Source organism: Podarcis tiliguerta (assembly GCF_965153285.1).
Source record: "Podarcis tiliguerta genome assembly, chromosome: 4".
Taxonomy (NCBI): Eukaryota; Metazoa; Chordata; class Lepidosauria; order Squamata; family Lacertidae; genus Podarcis; species Podarcis tiliguerta.
This window is the reverse complement of record NC_139537.1, coordinates 65,597,157-65,618,953: the sequence shown is the minus strand read 5'-3', so window position 1 is coordinate 65,618,953 and position 21,797 is coordinate 65,597,157. Positions and strand designations below refer to the sequence as shown.

At 39.5% G+C, this 21,797-nt stretch overlaps 1 protein-coding gene across 5 annotated transcripts in view; it reads right to left on the bottom strand.

The window, feature by feature from the left end:
- The window catches only part of MID1 (midline 1), a 260,162-nt gene that overhangs the window by 50,648 nt on the left and 187,717 nt on the right, over positions 1 to 21,797 (bottom strand). For 4 of the 5 annotated variants that reach the window (XM_083437453.1, XM_083437454.1, XM_083437452.1 and 1 more), the window contains one exon: positions 16,792 to 17,507. In XM_083437453.1, coding sequence (XP_083293579.1) covers positions 16,792 to 17,451 — 660 coding nt within the window. In that variant the 5' untranslated portion in view covers positions 17,452 to 17,507. The remainder of the gene's footprint in view (positions 1 to 16,791; positions 17,508 to 21,797) is intronic. The other variant, XM_083437456.1, reaches the window with a different exon arrangement.

Here is a 21,797-nt window from a genome sequence, read left to right as displayed (position 1 = left end):
CTAAACATGGAAGCCCAACATCACTGGCATGAGCAGAGCTTTTTGTGCTAAGCAGTTCGGCTGGATGATTTGCTTTTATGCTTCCTGTAGAATTGCCAGCACAAACATGTCATTTGGAAGAAAAAAAAACTATGATAAATTCATGTTTTCCTCCCAAATCTCAGCCAGATTTGAGTTCATAAAGCTACAAAAGAAAAAGAAACAAATGAATTACACAAAATCCATGACTGACCTATAAACTCACCCTCCTCCTTTCTCTGTTTTTGCTTCCCCTTCTGGCAGGCTGAATTCAAGAGGCCTCAGACTGCTGATACAATAGATTTATGCTGGAAACAAAAGTTTAGCTCGAGGCCAAATGCTATTGCAAATATTTCTTCCAATCCTGCTCAGAATAGGTGTGCTTTCTGAGGACATCTATCTGGATTTTTTTGGACCCACTCTATCTTGAAATATATGGAAAGGCTGCAATTCTATAGCCACTTACCTAGGTGTATGACTTACTGAACCCTAAAGGGCCTACTTCTGAGTAGACAAGTGGCGTGTCCACATTTGAGGATTATTTAGCTGTTAATTTTACAACCCCCCATTCAAATTAGACCAGAATAGTCTATACCTAATAGTCTATACCTGCACACATTTGAATTTGTAAATGAGGAGCTACTTCTGTCTTTCCCAGTTATACCAAGAGGCTGTCCATTTTGTGTCTGTCCCTGCCTTCTGATTTGTTAATTCTGTTATACTGAAAGGTAAGTTACCTATGCACCTTATTAAAAAAAATTATTCCTATATTGGGTAAACATGAATTTACGGGGGGAAGCATCAAGACTGGTGTTGTTTGAAGGTAGTGTCATGTGGCTGACATGTAAATTAAATGGGAATGCAAACAGCTGCAAACACACAGTAAATTCTGGTGAGGACAAGATGCTACATAGGCTTGCACTGTCGACTGAATTGATATAGGGCAACAGGTATTGGGTTAATGGAAATGTTAAGAATCTACTTGTGGGAAATTGTTTCTGAAAGAGACTCAGTCAGTGTTTGATTTCACCACCACCACAACCACTCCACCAAATCACTAAAAGTTCCAACTGAACTGAGTTCTCAGTATATAAATAGTGGGTTGTTGGGGGAAAGTATCTAAATACATCCTGTAAGGAACAGAGATGAGCCCTTAGGGAAGAAGAATCTTTGTAAATCATCACCGCTACCTCCATTATCTCCTTTTGCTTTGAAGTCAGAGGCGCTTCAGTGCTACAGAACTTCATGCGAGAAGAGAAATAACCCTTCTCAAACCTGCTGGTCTTCAGCTAGCTATTATTTCGTTTATTTACCAAGTTGGTAAAGCATTATGTGCAAGATGATCCTATGGCTAGGCAGAGTACTTTGTCATCTTCAGACTTCTGATTTAAACTATTTTTATTAAAGGCTTTAGAAAAGGTACGTTGCATTAAAAATTAAATTAAGCCAATATTCTCCATCTAGTCGTTACACTTTATATAGATCCTAAAATTAGTTGTAGCAACTTACATATCGAAACAAAGCATCCTTTGGTGAGCTAATGGCATGAGTGCATCCCTGGGTAGGATTAAGCAGTATTTCCCTGGGGCAACAAGGATGAAGACAAAAGCAAGTTAAAAACCATCCATTTTTATGCTGTATTCCAAGGACAGTGAGGAAACAACCAATCAGCAAGAGTCCTGAGTTCTCTCACATGTACATAGAATGGCCATGCTGAAAACATCATTAGCCCATGGAAACAGCTTTGGTGTGGCGTAAAAGGAAAGAATCTCCTCCTATGTCACCGTCAGAAACCAGGGGAGATATATTATTTTTGTTATTAGCCTGTGAATACACTTTGCTCATTTCTATCTGATGGGAAGAGGGAGTAAGAAGAAAAGGAATGATCTTTGCTTTGTAACATCTCAGTAAAATGGATGAAAGAGAAAAGGATCCTCACACTGATCTTGGGTTGCTTCCACAAGGTTGATTTTTGTAGACGAGGGAAGTAGAAAATTAAAAGTTTGTTCCTGCATATTACACCCCCGCTTAGGAGGAGAGGCTGCATGTTGGGGAAGTAAAATTTACTCTTGGGACACAGGCTTTCTGTTTTGGGACTCTCGGTGCTGCTATCATGGGGAATTCATGGAAGCAACGTAAGGTGTTGGCCTTGAGTGTATCTTCAAGATATAAAAGATGTAACACAGTCTGACATCATTCACATCCTGACCTTGTTAAGCTCTGCTAACTGAACTGAATGGAACAGCAGGGAGGGCTGCTCAGAGCACATCTGCACACTTACACAGAGATACCTCACCCCCCACATCCCTGGCAACACACAACGCAGCATCAGACTGGCAGGTTGCCTAGGTCAAACTGAACAGGTATCATACAAACACACCATAGAGACATCTCTATGTGTGTTTTGCGGACAGGTCTCATTGTGGCTAACTATTTCACATAATGCTTGACAGATCGGATAATAATAATAATAATATAGAGTTCTTTTTCCAGAAGGTTTTGATTACTTCCTTGTCCTGTTATAATTAAGCCAAACTCTACCACTCGCAGCAGCAGCTGGTGATAATAAGTGCACCATCTGGGCCTTTGGCAATAATTTCTTAGCTTGAAAGAATAGTAGGTAACATCTTTGGCTTGTTCTAGTGAAGTTGTCATTAAGTCTAAATGTCAAATATTCACTTAGGGACACTGTTTCGAGCCCATTTTTGATACAAATGTACAAACTGGGTTCTAAAACTGGATACTTAGTGAAATCAGAAAAACATTACAGTAACTGCATTTGGTCAACATTTCCCACTTAACAGGATGATATCAGTAACTTTGAAGCAAGTTTGTGCGCTATGGAATATAAAAACAAGAGAGAGAAAAACCCCCAGTATATATAATTTCAAGATGCATAAGATGTAAGGGAAACTATGCAATCTATTTTGTAACATTTACTATTTATTATATTTGACTGTATTCACTTATTTAAAATACAGTATACCAATTTTAGCTGCATAACCACTTTAGTTATGTGCAGATATTGATTTTTAATACTTCCATCCCATTTCCTTTCTGCCATTTCGTGGAAAAATTGTGAAAGAGAAAGGAATTTAAATAACTCTATTGATTTCTTGCGGAAAGGGTACAAGATCCAGAAATATCAAGTTCCTACAGTAAAAGAGTGGTTCTACCAAGAACATCCAGGGAGCATTTTTCCCATGTACTAAGTCACAACAACATCAGCCAACATTTTTTTAAAAAAAAATTTAAACATCTCTAGATTCTAGTTTACCTAGTCTCTTACAAAATAAACAACTAACAACTATCTCCAACTACTAAATGCTTATTCAAAACAACAAAGCTAGTAACTGTTTCCAGGTGATGCTCAAGTATGTTTTGGGAAATCTGAAACTGAAGAGAGACCAGCAAGTGCTGTAGACAACACCCCAGGAAGCACGATTGGCTTTGTAGTGACCTTGGGCTCATCCATACCAGCGTTTTACTATGTGTTAGCATCTGTTTGCATTCTCATTAAATTTGTTTATTCTGCATGATTCTACCCTCAAACAATACCTAACACGGTCCCCCACCCCCTTGAAAGTTGGGGTCTACCTGAAACACAGATAATGTGCTTCGATTGGGGGGGGGGGGGAATCGGCTCTACATTACTCCGTTGGGATTTTCATACTATTTGTTCCAGAGTTTTCAGGTGGGTGGTTTGGTTGCTTTGCCCATTTCCACACCTACTACTTCATCCCTGACTTCCCTTTTTATTCAGGCAATGTTCCTAACTACTTCCGATGTGCTCCGAGTGGAAGCCCTGCACTGGTTATACACTGGTATATATTTTCCTTTGGACACCCTCAGATTTGCGCACAGATGTAACATATAGATTTGCAAGCCCACACACCTGGCATTTAAAAAACAACACACACACACAGGGAGGAATGTCACTGATTGTGTGTACAACCAAGGGAAGCCTTGTTCTACCACCAGCTTCACAGCGCAGAAGGTATATTTGCTAGCTCTAAAATCTATGGCTATACAGTGGTTCCTCTGGATGTGAACAGGATCCGTTCCAGAGCCCTGTTCACATCCTGAGCAGAACACAACCCGCATCTGCGCGTGCGCGAGTTACAATTCGCCGTTTCTGCGAATGACGTCATTTTGAGCGCCTGCGCATGCGCGAGCGGTGAAACCCAGAAGTAACCCATTCTGTTACTTCTGGGTTGCTGCGGAATGCAACCTGAAAACGCTCAACCTGAAGCTACTTTAACCTGACGTATGACTGTATTGCTGAGAAGAACTAATAGTCCAGCAATTACACATTATTATTATTTTTAAATGGTGGGTGACAGTATAGGCAATACCAGGTGTGAAAATTGATCTACTGTGCAGGTTGCCCATGTGTAGTCAGCCCACAAATTGTGGGAGTGTGAATATCTAAGGCAGGAAAGCAAATAAGAGGTTTGATCTTACACAGAAAAACACCGACTGGTATGGATGGAAAACACCATACTTGAAGCTGGGGTGGAGCCAAAGTGTGGCAACTGTGTGGACAAACTGAACCAATATCAAAGGTATAAGAAGCATGTTTGCAGTGAAGTAGTGCTCAAATGCAGATGACCCCCCTGGGCTACTCACATCTGGGACACTGAAAATGGTGCTTTTGGCTCATGTTTGAAGGATGAAGATATCTGGCACTTAGGCAGTTCTTTAGACATAAGAGTTTGGCAGTAAAATGAAGTGAATTTAAATTCTCAAGACGTTACATATTGACAGTACATAATAAAACAGGAAACACAGTTCTGAGTCGCAACTGGGTTTCCTTAAAGTTTTCTCGTCTCCGTTTCTTTAAAGAGATTGGCAGTCAAGTTGAGAGCTTCCCAACTCCTGGTATTTACATGACCTTGCAGACCTCCTCAGGAAGGAACCTCATTCCCCCAAGGAAAACACATGACGGCAGATTAATAGTCCACTATGCGAACAGCAATATTCAGCAAGAAAGCCTCCTCCTTGCACTACACCGTAAATTGGTGCTCTGATTAAGTACCTAAGAATTAATCTGTATGCAAAATGGGCCTGCCTCTTGTTTCTTATCCTTCTTGACATTTTCATTACAACTATAAATACACAAGATTTGGAGAAGAATCAATCCCACACTTGAGCCTTAGCCTCTAACGACAATCCAGTTTGTAAGTACTACCAAATATGCAGAGCTTGGCTTGGCTTCTTTATGGAAGACAATGTAGTGCAGGAGACAATCAAAGCAGTGTAATTTGCTAATTTGTTCACAATGGCCTTGATCTATTAGGTTTTCAAGTTCCCAGTGAATTTAACCGCTGTGGCATTAGGCACAATGTACCTCTGACAGCACTGATGACAAGGCTTTTTGTTTATTTGCTTGCATTTGAAGACTTGTAGGGCTGATTGTTCAGCAAACTAAAGTGCACCAGGATTGTGGCCCTACCTAAATAGGAATCTATTCTCAATCCGTTCTTATAAGCAAAAGCATTTGAGGCTAAAAGCTAAAAATGCTAAAGCTAAAAATGGATAAATTGGCTTAGCTTCAACATTAACAATACGTTCCTTTTGGAAGCCTTAATGATTTGAGTAATTTAAGGTACCGTGTTTTTAAAATGGCCACCAGTTTTCATTCAATTTAAATGAAACGAGGAATTAGTTTCACATTGTGGACTATTTCTGAATCTCATTTTGAAGTGACAAAAGTTTGGTTAAGCTACTGACCCTATTAGAGTGCAACACCAACCAATCTTACTTAGGGAAAAAAGGCTAATTCACAAGCTGGGTGGCAAGGTTTTTGTGTATATGGTTTTTTGTTTTTTTGTTTAAAGGGGATCACTATCAGCATAAAAGTGGTGGTTTTTCCAACTATGGGAACTTTTCTGTCTAAGGTCAGGCAACTCACAAGGCCTCATAACCCATGACAGAAGCATCAGGGGAAAAAAGATAAATGTTGAATTAGATCTCATTAATAAATAATACACACTGGAACCTTCTCCTATCTATGATTTGGCAACTGAGAAAACAGAATGTCCACTTTATATTCTACAATTAAGTATAAAATTGAAATACAGAATGGGTTAGAAACTAGAAACAAATAGAACTGCGTATGCTTACAGTTTTAAAACAGCAGTTTTATGGTGCAAAGGAAGAATTTACTTCCAATTCTTCTGGGGTGGATGGGGGCTATTTTCCTTACCACATTTATCTCAAACTGAGTTCTACTGAAGGCAGATAATCCTGCTGCCACAAATCAATATGTTTAAAATTGGGGTATTTTATAACTCCAAAGTGTCTAGAATTATCTAGTTACAATATCCCCCAAAAATGTGGCAGAGAGAAACCAATATATGTATATGTACATTCATCTTCAATTGCCCATTACTTAGGTGAACTGCTTTAAAAAAAAAAAAAAAGCCAATCATTGATGACAGGTGGTCACCATTTTAGAACCTCAAAATGTAATGTCCAATGTGATGTTGATGTCACATTAGGCATTATATTTCAAGGAACTCAAAATGGTGGCTACCTGTCACCAACAGTCTGGAACTAATCTCCCTCTAGGCTTAGTTTTAAAGTGCTACTGCTGGGACATGGTAAGCTGTTGGCTGGACTGGGAAAGTATGTATTTATTCAAGAAATTTACACCCTGCGTTTCACCAAATGTCTCAAAACAGTTTTCCAGGAGCAGGGAAGTGTTGTTCACTGTTTTTCTAAGGAGAAACCATGGCACGTGCTAGCAAAGCACCAATTTATTTTACCAGTAAACAGGATTGTGTTGAATAAGGAGTCATTTGTGCAATCTTATCTTTTTTCCTCCTTAGCTTCTGGAAAACATTTCCTGCAGTTTTCTGACATCATTTCTCTTTCAACCCTAATACGCTGGGCGTGCCTCAGAGGTGACATGGATGGAAGAGTGTGGTATTTTAATCCATTCAAAAATGACTGTGTTTGTTTGCAGTAGGATGAGCCAGAGCTTACTCTGAAGCACGATCAACCATCAATCACTTTAAAACATTAACTGCACTGGCATCGTAAAAGATAAACATCCTACCAAGCCAAGTGTAATCCTAGAAGTCCTCCGATGAAGAACTAACTTCTCACATATATTGCACTATTAATAACAGGATGCAACGTGGGAGTTATGAATCTGCATTCACGATACTTAAAGGGAGCTAATTCCATCAGAAACTCTGGAGAGCTACAAGAACTGACTTAGTGAACTAACGTGACTGACTTAGTATGTTCAACATGTTGATGCAACATGTTGCTCTTTAGAAGAAAGCAGCCAGTCAGGATGAACTCCACAACTGCTGACTGCCACCAAAAGTCTCCTGACAATTTATGTACAGTGGTACCTCTGTTTATGAACTTAATCCGTTCTGGAAGTCTGTTCTTAAACCGAAACCATTCTTAAACCAAGGTGTGCTTTCCATAATGAGGCCTCTGGCCACCGCTGCCCTTCCACCATTCGGCTTCTGTTCTTAGACCGTGGTAAAGTTTGCAAACTGGGACACTACTTCCAGTTTTGCAGAGTTCATAAACCAAATAGTTCGTAAACTGTCTGTTCTTAAACCGAGGTACCACTGTAGACTGAGTGAAGTGGAACTCTAATAATGAATAAGGAGTTTTAGCATTATAAGGTCAACAATAAGATTCACGCTGTATCAGACCATACGTGTACCTAATCTCTCCCCCTACCCTCCCTATTCTATTTAGCAAAAGCATGCAGATCTTGGGTCCCAGCAGTCTCTCAGACCTGAGCCTTTTAGTGATACATCTCATAGTAGAAATCCTTTTAATAATACCATAATTGGCATTTTTGGGATTGACTTAAAACCAGGAATGTGTTTTACAAACCAGAAGTCCACATATTTGTATGTTATAATGGAATCCTTATTAGAACAGTTAGCTACCATTGAAATGCAAATCAAAATTAACACTGCTTGACTATAAATTATTGTCAGAATGGACCAATATTGTTTCTTAATACACCACATTACAATTGAAAATCTAATTGAGCTTTGAAATTTAGGATGATTAAACAAAGAGGGCTCATGTTAATGAATACATAAAGAATAACCTAATAACCTTGCTATTCAAGTTTTCACACACTTGGTTTAGGAAAGTGATGCATTAAAAGACAATGAAAAGCCAGAAGACAATGGCAGTCTGGACTGAAGTCACTGTGAAGCTCAAAAATAATTGAACAGATAAATCATCAGAAGAGAATATTAGTCACAGTTCCTCCTACTGAATCTCCTTTTCTTTTTAACTTTAAAGACCCTTCTGTTATATTAAAGTACTGTTGAAAATGAATTATAGGGGTTTTGCTGTTGGGTGTGCAATCCATTTTTTCTTGACTATGGTCCCTACAAGTCAAAATTTCAAAGTAGTCATGGCTAAATGTACTTATGAACATTTGTCTCATAGTTTTAGAGCAATATCAGCATTTTTCAACCATGAGAAATGAAGAAAAGAAGAAGCCTTTGAAAGTTAATCCTTGGAAAAAAAAGAATGTATGAAGTTGTACAATGTGCTTATTACACTCCCATTAAACAAAAAAATATGATAATAAGATTCATGCTGAATCAGACCAATGGTCCACCTAGTCTCTCCCAGTACAAATATTTCACATTACTATGACAGTTGTCTCCTCTTCCCCCAGGGTTAAAGACCCAAAGGGTTGAAGCAGAGATCAATATTTACCAGAAATGAAAGCCTATTCTTTTCAGGGATGCTTAATTGTGATTTCTGCATTGGACTACATGACTCTCAGGGTACCTTCCAACAGTTCTATGAGTATTGTATGCTACAGAAATAAAAGGCTATAAACTCAAAGAGTTTGTTTAAGTGTGTTTCAAGGACCAGGTCTTTATTTATCAGCTTACCTTGCTTAATTGCAAACATATACCAGTACAGCTACCTTAATTGTCCATCTAGCCTTGCAATAGCTCTCTAAGGTCTCCAAGGGCTTTTCCCATCACCTGGCACTTCCTCCTTCTCTGGTTTTTAACTTAGGGCTTCCTGCATGCCAAGCATTTGCTCTAAGCCCTTATAGTTCTTTTCTTTTCTTATCAGGCAGCGGAGAACAACAGACCCTCCAAGTGTCCCTATTTTCTAGGGACATCCCTGATTTAGAGAAGCTGTCCCGGATTCCAATTTGATCCTGAAATGTCCCATTTTTCCTTAGGATGCCCCTATTTTCATTGGACAAATGTTGGAGGGTATGGAGTTATCTGACGCCTGAGCCGTCTGAAGGCAATCCTGTACAGGGAAGTTTCTTTTAATGTTTTATTATGTTTTTATATATGTTGGAAGCTGCCCAGAGTGGCTGGGGCAACCAAGTAAGACGTGTGGGGTGTAAATAGTAAAATTATCATTATGGAATGGGACGTCCCTATTTTCATTGGAGAAATGGTGGAGGGTATGGAACAGCAACGTTGTGTTAGGCCCAAATTCTCTATGCTTTGTTGTGCCCCGGTGCCACAGAGCCTTAACTCCTGAGTAAATCAAATTATTCTAAATCATTCAACATGACATCAAATCATGCTACCAAACTGAATCATATACTCTGGGGACTTCTGTGGGGAATGAGGAAGAGAGAACAGTTGCCTGCCTAATGCTACCTAATGAACTGACAAACAGAGGCTATATATGAATCAGATAGACTTTGTGGCTCACAGCTCACTCTTGGCTACTACACTGTAAGCACACATGAAGGAAGTTAAGAAATTTTGAGGATAAAAATTCATGCACAGTATACAAGGGCCTCTGTTTTCTTCATTTCATGAATTTCTTATCTCTTCAGGCATCTTCAATTATTCATTCTCTATTGCTACAGTATGATTGAAACGCCATCCTTTTGTACTTGGCCTTCCTCTCCTTTTATCTCTTTTAGGATGTGATTGGTTGAGTGTCAGGGTGGCGACAGGGGTGAGATGGGAAAGGATTATAGATAAAGTTGCACCCCTGGATAAAATGCATAAACATAAGCTAAGTGGTTTAAGTCTATGTGCCTTAATTTTAAAAAAATGGTTTAATTATATCAGACTATGGAATCTAAATTTCAATATGAGTAATTTTACAATATTCAATTATGTTACACAATCGGTGTGTGTTGGCCCAGTTCACATTCCGGTGATTTTTTTAGCTTTCTTAAGTCACCTATTTAAAAAAGTGAAGCAAGTGTCAACTAATATAAGACACACATGAAAAGGGCTATAGGGGGAAATTCCCTTGGGATTTATCTGCTGGCCATCTTACCTTGCTCAATGTTTAAGCTAAGACTGTGAATCTAAAATAATAAATTCCTGTCATCATATCTTCAGATCCTCATAAAAACTTTTTAAAAATTGTGCTAGAGGGATATTCCCTATTAGTGCAAAGCCTATTAAAGTAATAACTAACAGCTGCAACCCAGTCCATGGATTTGAATGGAACCTCTATAAAATAAAGATATAATTTAGACGTTCATAATTTAGATGTTGATAGACTGTCATCCTATGCGCACTCAGAAGTAAATACCACTAAGTTCAAGGAGACTTATTCCCAAGTAAGGGTACATAAGATATGGCATGAGGAGTTTTTCAGTGGTTTAAGTTGAAATACTTTACTGTGGTTGTCAATTTATTTTTATAGTCTCTATATTTGATGAAGGAATTGAGAGGATGCTCATCAAATTTGCTGATCAAACCAAACTGGGATGGGTAGCCAATGCTGCTGAAGACAGAATTGGGATTTCAGATGACCTTGACAGACTGGAGAACTGGACCCAAACTAAAATAAAAAATAAAATAAAATGAATTTCAATAGGGACAAATGTTAGGTTCTACACTTTGGCAGGCATTCTAATACCTAAGATGGGGCACTTGAATTGCCAGAAGTATATACTTGAAAAGGATCTAGAGGTCTTATTGGCTTCAAGCTTAAGATGAGCCCGCAGTGTGATGCAGCAGCAATTTTTTTTATCCTATTCTAGGCTGCATCAACAGAAGTACAGTGTCCTGATCAAGCGAAGTAATAGTTCCACTCTATTCTGTCTTAGTCAGAGCACATCTGGAGTACTGTGTCCAGTTCTGCGCACCACAATTTAAGAAGGATATTGACAAGCTGGAATGTGTGAAGAGGAAGGTAATCAAGATGATAAAGGGTTTGGAAACCAAGCCTTATGAGGAACAGTTGAGGGAGTTGGGTATGAGAAGAGATAGGATAACGTTTAGATATTAGAAGATGGCTGTCACATGGTGCAAGCTGGTTTTCTCCTGCTCCAGAGGGTAGGACTCTATCCAACGGATCAGAAAGAACGTTCTGACAGTAAGAGCTGTTGAACAATGGAATGGACTCCCATGAGAGGTGGTGGACTCTCCCTCCCTGGAGGTTTTAAAGCAGAGGCTAGATGGTCATCTGTCATGGATGCTTTAGCTGAGATTCCTTCATTGGATTAGATAACCCTCGGGATCCCTTCCAACACTACAATTCTATGATTCTATGACATTAGTCTGTATATGCTATTATACTGTGAAATTTATACAATATTATGCTGTCGATATGATTAATATCTGACGAATAAAACCAGAAATATATTGAGCAGGGGGCGGGAAATCAATCTCCATACACAGAGCTGTGTGCTGGAGTGCATTCAGTTGCTGGCGTAAGCTAGAAAGTTGTATTAGTAGTTCTTCATATGATTAAGCTAAAGCACACCCACAATACATTTCACACTTTCTGGGATAGTCCCAATAATAGGGAAACATTAATTATATAGATAGAGCTGAATTCCATTCCAGTTAGAAGCAACAGCCTTGGCCAAGACAGATATTTTGTTTTCTTTTTTTAAAATCCAGACAGTAGGCTTAAGTGCTAGGAAGAACACACAGCCTATACTGAACGAGAAAGCAAAGGACAAGTTAAAATTGCAATGCACTGTTGAGGAACAAGGTAAGGCTAACCCTGAGCATGTTAGCATTGTTCTAATACCTATGAAGCTGTCTAGTAGTGTTTTAGAAGATGAATCTTTAGTCCCTGCGTTTTAATTTAATTTCTTTTTTTCTTTACAGAATGTTATGGTCACCTACAGAGACTTCATTACCACTAGGCATCAATCGCTGGAATGTAGAGTTTAAAAGGGCCTTAATTTAGAAACAATTACTAGCTTAGGTGTCCTCTAAATACTGCAGCTACCTTTTACCTTACCACAACTACATATATAATATCTTTCAAGTGACATAAACTCGGATCATATTACCGTTTGATGATGTCTGTGTTTAAATAGCATAGCATTGGAAAGGGGTAGTCCATCAATTCACTAAGAAAGTATCCCACTTCTATTTTAAGGTCATTCAGGATTCAGTCTAAGCCTTATACCTTTGTCTAGTGTTGCACAGAAGAGCAAAACTGACCCATCTGATCTAACAAACAAGGAAGTGATCTCAAGAGTGGCTTTTGCCACACTGTGCAAATACAGCCTCAGTATGTTACTATGCAAGGAACAATTCATTCCACACAGTAGTAAAAAGACCAACTCCACAGATTTCAATGATTCAACTCTAACTAGCATCTCCTTGGAAGGTGGCCGCAAGAGTTGTTTTGATTAAGTAAGGATTAAATACAGCACGCAATTAAAGCATACAAGACGTTTGCTGCACACCAGCATTATTTTTGTCCCACATTTCTTCTCCCTAAAGAATGAATCAATCTACGAAGAAATTTTTGTACTACATGAATTAACATTTATTTGGATAGCCAAATAATTATTTGGATAACTATTATTTGGATAACTGGCTCTGAATAACACATTAATTTAATTCTCTCAAGGATAAAATAAGGCACATGACGTGCTATGTATATATTCCCAGAATCTCAGGACATCTGTTAGACATATCTGGCATAATTAAAATCTTACTTATTTAAGAGAGGGTACTGCTAAGCAACTTTCACAATTAATATACGGAATGTATATGGCACATGGAGAGATTACTTTCACGAGGTTCCAACACTACGTTTATAAAAAGTAGGATTTTCTTTGCTGATCACTATGACTTCCAAGGCCATTTTTCTCTTTAAAGCACAGAGTTGGCAAGAGCTGAAGTTGATTCAGGATTTCCAGTATTGTAAACCTAACCATTAAAGGTGAAAATGCATTCTCCTTTTGGTACTCATTTCCAGATTTTCACAATGACTATTACATTCACCGTTAAACTCAGCGTAGCATGCATGCTTCAGTTAGACAAGCGCACAAGAACTCTTAATTAAACGGTTTCATTTTTGCCACAAAAGGAGCTAGATTGTAATGGCATCTTTTGTCCACTGGTTAATGAAGTATGAAATATTGTTTAAATAATTAGCAACACTGCTGGGAGAGAATGCAAGTAATTAGCATAGCTTGACACCCAAAGCTGCTCCTCAAGAGGCACCAGTTGCTATGTGGTTAGGATGTGGGAGACACAGTTTTTGGCAATTTCTGAAGACAAACGCACTATTTAAGTGTGTGGGGTGGTTTAAAGGGGATTGATTACATTCTCAGAAACTTACCCCACACTACACAACACTATCCTAAGCATTTTTTTACTCAGAAGTAGTTTGCTGTGTACGCAATAGGGTTTACTATAATAACTAAATTCAAGATTGCAATCACAAACTATCACATGCGTTTCCCCTCCCATTAGTTGCTGCTACATTAACACTTGCATTTTCTTAAGTAGTAATTGTAAGCGAAACCAACCCTTGCAGTCTATATATATATATATATATATATATATATAATACTGTTGAAAATGACTTCTAAATTGGCTTAAAATTAAAATAATGGTACTTTCTACTTTAATGTCACCCCAACGAGGCACAAACACAACAACATTTGATAACTTGTACATAGCTAGCCATCTCTAAACAGCACACAGAAGGCAATTTCTAGAGGGGTAGCCATGTTAAGAGCAAACTTAAACGAAACGTTATTCACAAAATTAGCAATTGCTTGCATGGCTTTTAAAAATACATAGCAGGAATGGGGCCCCTGATGGGAATCAGAATCCTAGCTGTTGTTTGGGGCTCAATTTCCACTTCCTGCGATCCTGACCTGAATTGAGCTCTTTATGTCTGCTATTTGCACGGGGTGGGAGTGGGGTGGGGAGATTTCTACTCATACCAATGGAAACTACTATTCCAATGAAAGTATGATTCCTCTATCTATATAAGGCCCACAGCAGGAGATGAAGGTTTCAACACCACACCCTTCCTAACAACAACAACAAAATCCACAAAAGGTTGCGCTATAATACATCTGATAGTCTTCAACATGCTACAAGTCTCCATAACATAAAAGATAATTGTTATAAGAGAAGCCATGAGTACTCATACTCATGATGTTGCTAAGGCGACTTTAAAATCATGTCGCATCATTGTATTTTCAATATTATTTTAGGCGGTATTTTAACACTAACTATGGTTAGAATGGAACTATTAATGTATAATCCAGAAAGCAACGGTCACAGGTGCATTCTGAAACGAGTAGCAGACATATTCTGAATTACACCAGTAAATATTTAAGATGCTATTGTTAGAAATGTGCTGTTGCTTCTTTTAAAAAACGAAATGTTCAGAATGAAATGTGTACAGAGAGATAATGTGATGAAATGTGTACAGAGAGATATGTGCTGGTATGTCTAATATGTCTGTCTGATCCAGTAGGTACAGAACACATGGTGGAAAGGCCACAGAATTCTGCGCATGAAATCAATGGGATCATTTAAGGCAGCGGTTCTCAACCTGCGGGTCCCCAGATGTTGTTGGACTACAACTCCCATCATCCCTGAGCTCTGGCCTTGCTAGATAGGGGTGATGGGAGTTGTAGTTCAATAACATCTGGGGACCCACAGGTTGAGAAAAGCTGATTTAAGGGGTTATGGGTAGGTCTGTGCGGCTTTGAACTGAAATGGTCCTACTTCAATATTACCTTCTCTTCAACTTGACTATATTTATTCAAATGCATTTAATCTCTCTCTCTCTGTCCATAAAAGAATGACTAGAGTCGCTAGCAAAAAACAATGAAACACACCAAGATCAATACGCAATGTACCAAAACCTCACCCAGCCATAAAAGTAGCACAATGGAGTAGCTTCAAACACAGGCAATAAAAGATCAAAGTAGCGAGAACTATGCAGCTGTTCCCATTGAGTTTGCACAGAACAAGCCATAGGACTACACCATAAACGGAAGCAAGTCCTGCTATTCTCTAAAGCGGGTAAGGGAACCTTTGGGCCTCTAAATGTCACTCGTGTGCAACTCTAATCACCCTTGAGACCATCAGCCATTGTGGGCTGGGGCTGATGGGTGTTGGGCCCAACACCACCTTGAGGGCTACAGAATTCCCATCTTTACTCTAAAGGTTAAGTGTGGAAGGCATCTTCTAAAAGAAAACAAACAATAACTTTGCAGTTCAAAGCAAGCGGAGATTAAACAAGTGCGTATACACATTTTGCAAATATGTATTAAAACAGCTTTCCCTCTCCCAAGGAAATTTTCACGACATCACATTTTTAATGTGATGCAACAGATGACTTCTTGGTAAAATTGCTATATTAACAAAAATGAAGCAATATTTTTGAGGTAGTATCTTTCAATAAACCCAGTTGTGCGCCAGAAAACCTCTGTTAGACATAATGAGACCCAAAATATAGTACTCTCTCCTTTGCTTTCAACTCATGAGCCGTCTGCTGTAATTTTCTATAAGCAATTTCTCTAAAGGAATCTGTAAGGGGGCTTTTGCTTCTTCCATCTCCTTCCTCTAGTCTACTGCTCTACATCCTTTGCGGCAGCTAAAAGAACATGGCTTACACAAATACGACACGCCTCTCTCTCCATAGCTGCTGCTATCTGGGTTCCTTAAATCAGCCCCAAGTTAAATCTGGAGAAACAGAATACTAAGGACATTTTAGAAGAGAGCCCAAAGAATATCAGGCAGCCTGGTCAGGCGATATAAGATGCAATTTGCAGTATAGATGTATAGAGTCCATAAAAATGCTTTTTCAAAAATCGCTTTTATGTATGTGTGACTGAAAACCGGTAGCACAAATTTGTAAGTCATTTTGTCTGATTAGAAGAATATGTGCCTTCCTTGAAGACAGTACATACAAAAATGCTTTTTTGGGTGTGTAACAGAGAAAAACAATGGGATTAAACACAATTTTTCATTTAGGCTGAAAATTCTCAATAAACTTGCTACAGAATAAGCCACACTGTACACAGTGGGACTTGCTTCCAAGTACACATACACAGGAATTTGCGAAGATCTAACAGTTATTTTAACAATCTTGTGCTCATGGTTGTGATCCTGAGGCTTTGAAGTGTGCACAAAGTTCTGCAAAATCTTGTTCTCTCATGCAACAAATGGAGCTCCTGCAAATCTGGAGCTCCAGGGTATGCCAAACACACTCCATCATATCCCTGTACACAATCCATGCAGGGAAATTGTTACTGGAAGAAGCTGAGATATATGCATAAATATACTGATTTTTCTGCATAGGCTTGGCCATTTCCTAATGCAAAACCCAAGTCTATTTCACATTCAAAATTTGCATCCAATTCAAAAATATATATTTTGCACAGTGACCAGTGCCTGCAAGTGTTCGCACACAAGTTTAATATATGAATTGTAAATGACACGCTTGCATATATCAGCGACACAACAAACGAGGTGAGAATATATTGTTTCAGGATGCCACACTCGTTAGTGTAAACAAATAAAGCATTAAGATAAAACTAACCTTTAATTTGTCATAGCGTTCACTGAGAGCTGCCACCTGGTGATCACGATGCCTCCCAACCAGTTTACACAAGGCACAGATTAACTGGTCATCAGTCACACAATACATGTTAACTTTCTCGTCCTCGTGCTCCAGACACATTAATCCTCTGATATGAGAGTCGGGAATAGGTTCAATCAAACGGTGGCCAGTAAATGGCTTCTTGTTTGGGTGAGTTGCTTTTAAGCACTCCTCACAGTAGGAAACCTCACACGTTACACAGGTCTTTACTGCTTCCTGAGCAGGATCCTGGTCACAGAACTGGCAGAGAACTTTTTCACTGGAGGACATGCTGTTGCTATCGAAAGCTCGCTCTCGGCGAGTTTCACTTGGAGAATTGGGCCCGCTCACCGAAGCTTTCTGAAACCTGTCGATGATATTCTGCAGCGTGACGTTGCGCTTGAGTCCGTCTAGACCACGTTGATTAAGGGTGATGACATAACGACAAGTAGGGCACTGGAAGGCGGTGATAGATTCCACTGATTCGTTGGTGGCACAGTGGGAGACCAAGATGCGATGCGCACAATTGAAGCAGAGGCTGTGAGCGCAAGGCAGCAGCAGCGGATCTTCAAACAGCTCCAGACAGATAGGGCAGGTCAGTTCCGACTCCAGTGTTTCCATCTTCAGGCAAAGCTCTCCTGTGTCATCAGCAAAATCCAGGGAAGCTGATCAGCTATCTGAAAGCACAACATAAAATTCGATTAGGCGAGACAGAGCAGAGGGGTCAGCCATGGGGGGTTGTCAACTTTCACCACTTTCCTGACCACCTCTCCAGACCGGAACGCTACACGATGTTTGGAATCTGCCTATGCACCAGCAATCAAGGTACTTAAAATTCTATTTCCCTTTTGTGCTTCCCTCATCCTCAAGTGTTGTTGTTGTTTTTAACTATCCATTTTCTCTCTCTCTCCAGAAGAGACAAAGAGCAAGAGCAGATGTTTGGAATGCATTCATATTAGCATTACTTAAAAACAAACAAACCAGTAACAATGTTTTAAAATACACACATCCATCACAATGCTGTTGCAAAAGCTTTTCACAGTTACACTATATAATGAGTTACCATGTCTTAACGTGTGTTAACTTTTAAGATCAACAGTGGCAGCAGAGAACATCTGATTTATTGCATAGAACACCCAAATTTCTTTGCTGTTTCTCAACATTAACACAATCTCATTTTGAGGATTCCAGGTTTTATTTACATTTACAATAGAGCACTTGGACATATGCAGTGTGTGTGTATGTGTGTGTGTGTGTGTGTGTGTGTGTATGTATGTATTGTATGTGTCTAACTATATGAAAAGTTATCTGTGATTAGATGAACAGCAAATACATAAATATATACAAATTATAAGAGCAAATACAGTGTAAAATACCTCAAAGTCATATGCAGTGAGGTGTGCATATGCATATGCTGTTCAACAGCACAGATCAGAAAAGAAAGAAAAATATTTACAACAGGAAGTGGTGCTTCAGTGCTACTTGTCAAAAATTTGGTGGGGGTGACACAGTATTTGCTGAATCGAGAATGGATGGAATTAAAACATCCTGTTCTCTCTTTTTGTTTTTATTATAATATGTGAAGGTGTCAGGCATTTCTGTTGTTTTAAGCCAAGAGGGTCAAAAGCTGTTCTACTGTACAAATATTCGTGTTAATAGACTTGGAGCTTAGCTGGAAATGCAGCACACAATTCGACGATGACTTTTTTCCAGCGTGGGATTCAAGAACAGTCAGCAGCTCCCTCCTCCTCCCCTGCCCAAAGAAATCAACCCTAAAAATGACCGAAACTTCATTTTGTTTCCTCTTTCACTAATCATGTTGCATGGAATGATTTTGAAAGAGTCGCTCTACGTGGCGCTCCTTCCCTCAGCTCTTGTCAAGGCCCTATCACTGTTATAAGCAGACAGGTCAGTGAAGCAGAAGCAAAAGCTATGCTTCACACTCACCGAAATGTACCTCTTCACAGTACAATCTATTTAAGCTTTGTTGCTCATAACCGAGGACAGCTTCAGATGGCCCAGCTGCATGCCCTGCACACTGTAAAGTCGTTGTTCCGTTGTGTTAACTCTCTGCCTCCCCTCTCTTTCACCTCCCCTCCTGCCCCCCAAATTCACATAGAAATCTTGGTTCATTAAGGGTGAATGGAGCCTTATGCTCATTAGCAAGCTTGGGAACCAAATCTCTTTGAACCTTCTGCCATTTCCCCACAATTAAACCAGGGGCTGCAGTTACGACGACAGGAAGGCGATGTATAACCTCAGCCCAAACCATAATAGCACAGAAAAGTTCGACAAATGGAGGTGAAGTTCAAGTCAACTTCTAATTCTTATTCATACTTGCTTTGTGCCGAGGGGAGAAAAACATTTGTCCCACAGAGACTGAGAACAATGTACCATTTGGTTTCACACTTATTTGCCAAAAATCTGTGGAACTTTCAGAACTTGCCAACCCAATCACAAATAAGAGTTTGCTTGGTCCCCCTGCCCCCATTGCATCTACTATATAATAGGATAACTGAAAATGGATTAGATCACCATTAACACAGTGATTTTGCAGGCACCTCTGGTGGCACCTCTGGTAATGGAAGAGGAAGGGTGACAGGTTTTGCTGATTCAAGCTCCATGTATCCCCAGCGGAAGTTGGCATTGGAGGTTGCAGGGGGAATGGACAAAAATGGCCTCTCTTCTGTCCATCCATTGGATCAAAAACCTTCCTTCCATAAGTGCAAGGCCACCAATTGGATTCCACCACCAACACGGTATGTAGTAGGGTAAACATTGTTCTCAGTTGCCTAAAAGGAGTCCATGGCATGATGTCCCCTCTCAGCAACCAAGATATTTGTAAATTGTTTGAAGTTTGGTGTGATAAGAGATCACCAAACGCTGCAAACAAAGCCTACAAAGGTACACAAGAATAGAAAGCAATGTTCACCTGGCTCTTCCCTAAGGAAGGATCACACTTTAGGTTTCAGCTGAGAAACTGCCACTATCCATTTGCTTTACAGACAAATACTGAGGGCAAAGGACAGAGCATCACATTCATGGGCTTTTTTCCCTCTTAAAAGGTGCATTTTTGTGATAGACAGAAGTTCTTACAGGAAGTCAGATAAATTTCGGTTGACACTCCATTACAGAAAATAGCATTACACATTATTCTGAGCCCATGATTTTAAACTCCGGTTCAGACTAGTATGTTTGGTGTGCATAAAACCAGCAGAACCAGCAATCTACAAATACAACCAGGGTTAAGGATCCGTGTCTTAAGACACACATGCCAAGAACCAATCTTTATCTAATCCCTTTACCCATTTTGGTTAAAGACAAAACATGTATGGAATTCAGAAAATAACTGAAAGACAGGAATGACCAATAGGAACAACCTCATTATCAGTAGGTAACAACATCAGGCAGCTGCCAAGGCCCTGGCAGCCCCCCCCCCCCCCCATGTCTTAGAATGTCTGCAATTAAATTATTTCCCACAATGCCATGGGACAATGGAAACATTGTGGAAAATGATAAATGGCTGCTTCAAGTCACTTGGTGCTTACTTCAGTACTTCTGCTGGTTTCCCTATCCACCAGATAAACCAGCTGGGTCTATCAACATAGCAGAGGGCCACTGACAGCAACACAGAGAAGTCTCCCTTGCTAGGAGATGATCTGTAATTACACATTGCCTCGTGGCATCAAGTAACAGAAGGTTTTCATGATTTCATTCCTACCCTAGTGCACTTAATGTGCACCATTTATCGGAAGAGCACTGCTGGTATAGCTCAGTATGAGACTTAGTATCAGGGTTGGAGGGCTTGAGCCCCACATTGGGCAAAAGGATTCCTGCATTGCAGGGGGTTGGACTAGACAGATATACCCTCATGGTCCTGTCCAACTCTATAATTCTATGATTATGCTTTGATGACTTAAGAAATTAGTAGCACAGTGGGTGATGCTGTGGTCTAAACTACTGAGCCTAGGGATTGCCGATCGGAAGGTCCGCGGTTCAAATCCCTGCAACAGGGTGAGCTCCTGTTGCTCGGTCCCAGCTCCTGCCAATCTAGCAGTTCGAAAGCATGCCAAAAAGTGCAAGTAGATAAATAGGTACCGCTCCAGCGGCAAGGTAAACGGTGTTTCCGTGCGCTGCTCTGGTTTCCCCAGATGCAGCTTAGTCATGCTGGCCACATGACCAGGAAAAACTGTCTGTGGACAAACATCGGCTCCCTTGGCCAGTAAACCAAGATGAGCGCCACAACCCCAGAGTTGTCAGTGACTGGACTTAACTGTCAGGGGTCTTTTACCTTTTAGCACATTATGGTAACAAATGTCAATCCTTCCATTATCACTAACCATGGGTGGGGTATAAATAAAATTATTATTATTATTATTATTATTATTATTATTATTATTATTATTATTTATTATTATTATGCAGGAAAACAACTTTCTCCTATAAAGGAAAGGCTGCAATCCAGAAACCATTAAGGTCAATTTTTCAACATATTTTTGATGAAGTCATTCGAAGCATGTAGTGAGTAAACCAGTGTGAAGAGGAACTAAGAAAACCATGGAACAGTACCGTATTTAGCAGAATGAACCCAAGTCAAAAGATACAGATCAAACGGGAAAACTAACTGAAGTGCTACCTTATTCAAGCATAAAATGCATTTTTAAGCATTTTCCCCACTAAAGCCCAGTGATCTCTAACTTCAAGCCATTGATTACTAGCAGACAAAAAATAACCACCATGCCATATACTGCACCTGAGCTGTTGAACATATTTGACCAGGAATATTTAAGGCACAAACTACACTGAATGTAGCTCCTATTCAATTCACTAGGCCAGATGTGGGAGATTATCAGTGTACAGAACCACAGAATTAGTCTAGTCAAGGAATTTATTATATTTGATCTCAGAATTTAATACTGCTATATTAAAGTATGCTTATTTTATACCTCAAAAACTAAAAAATAAAA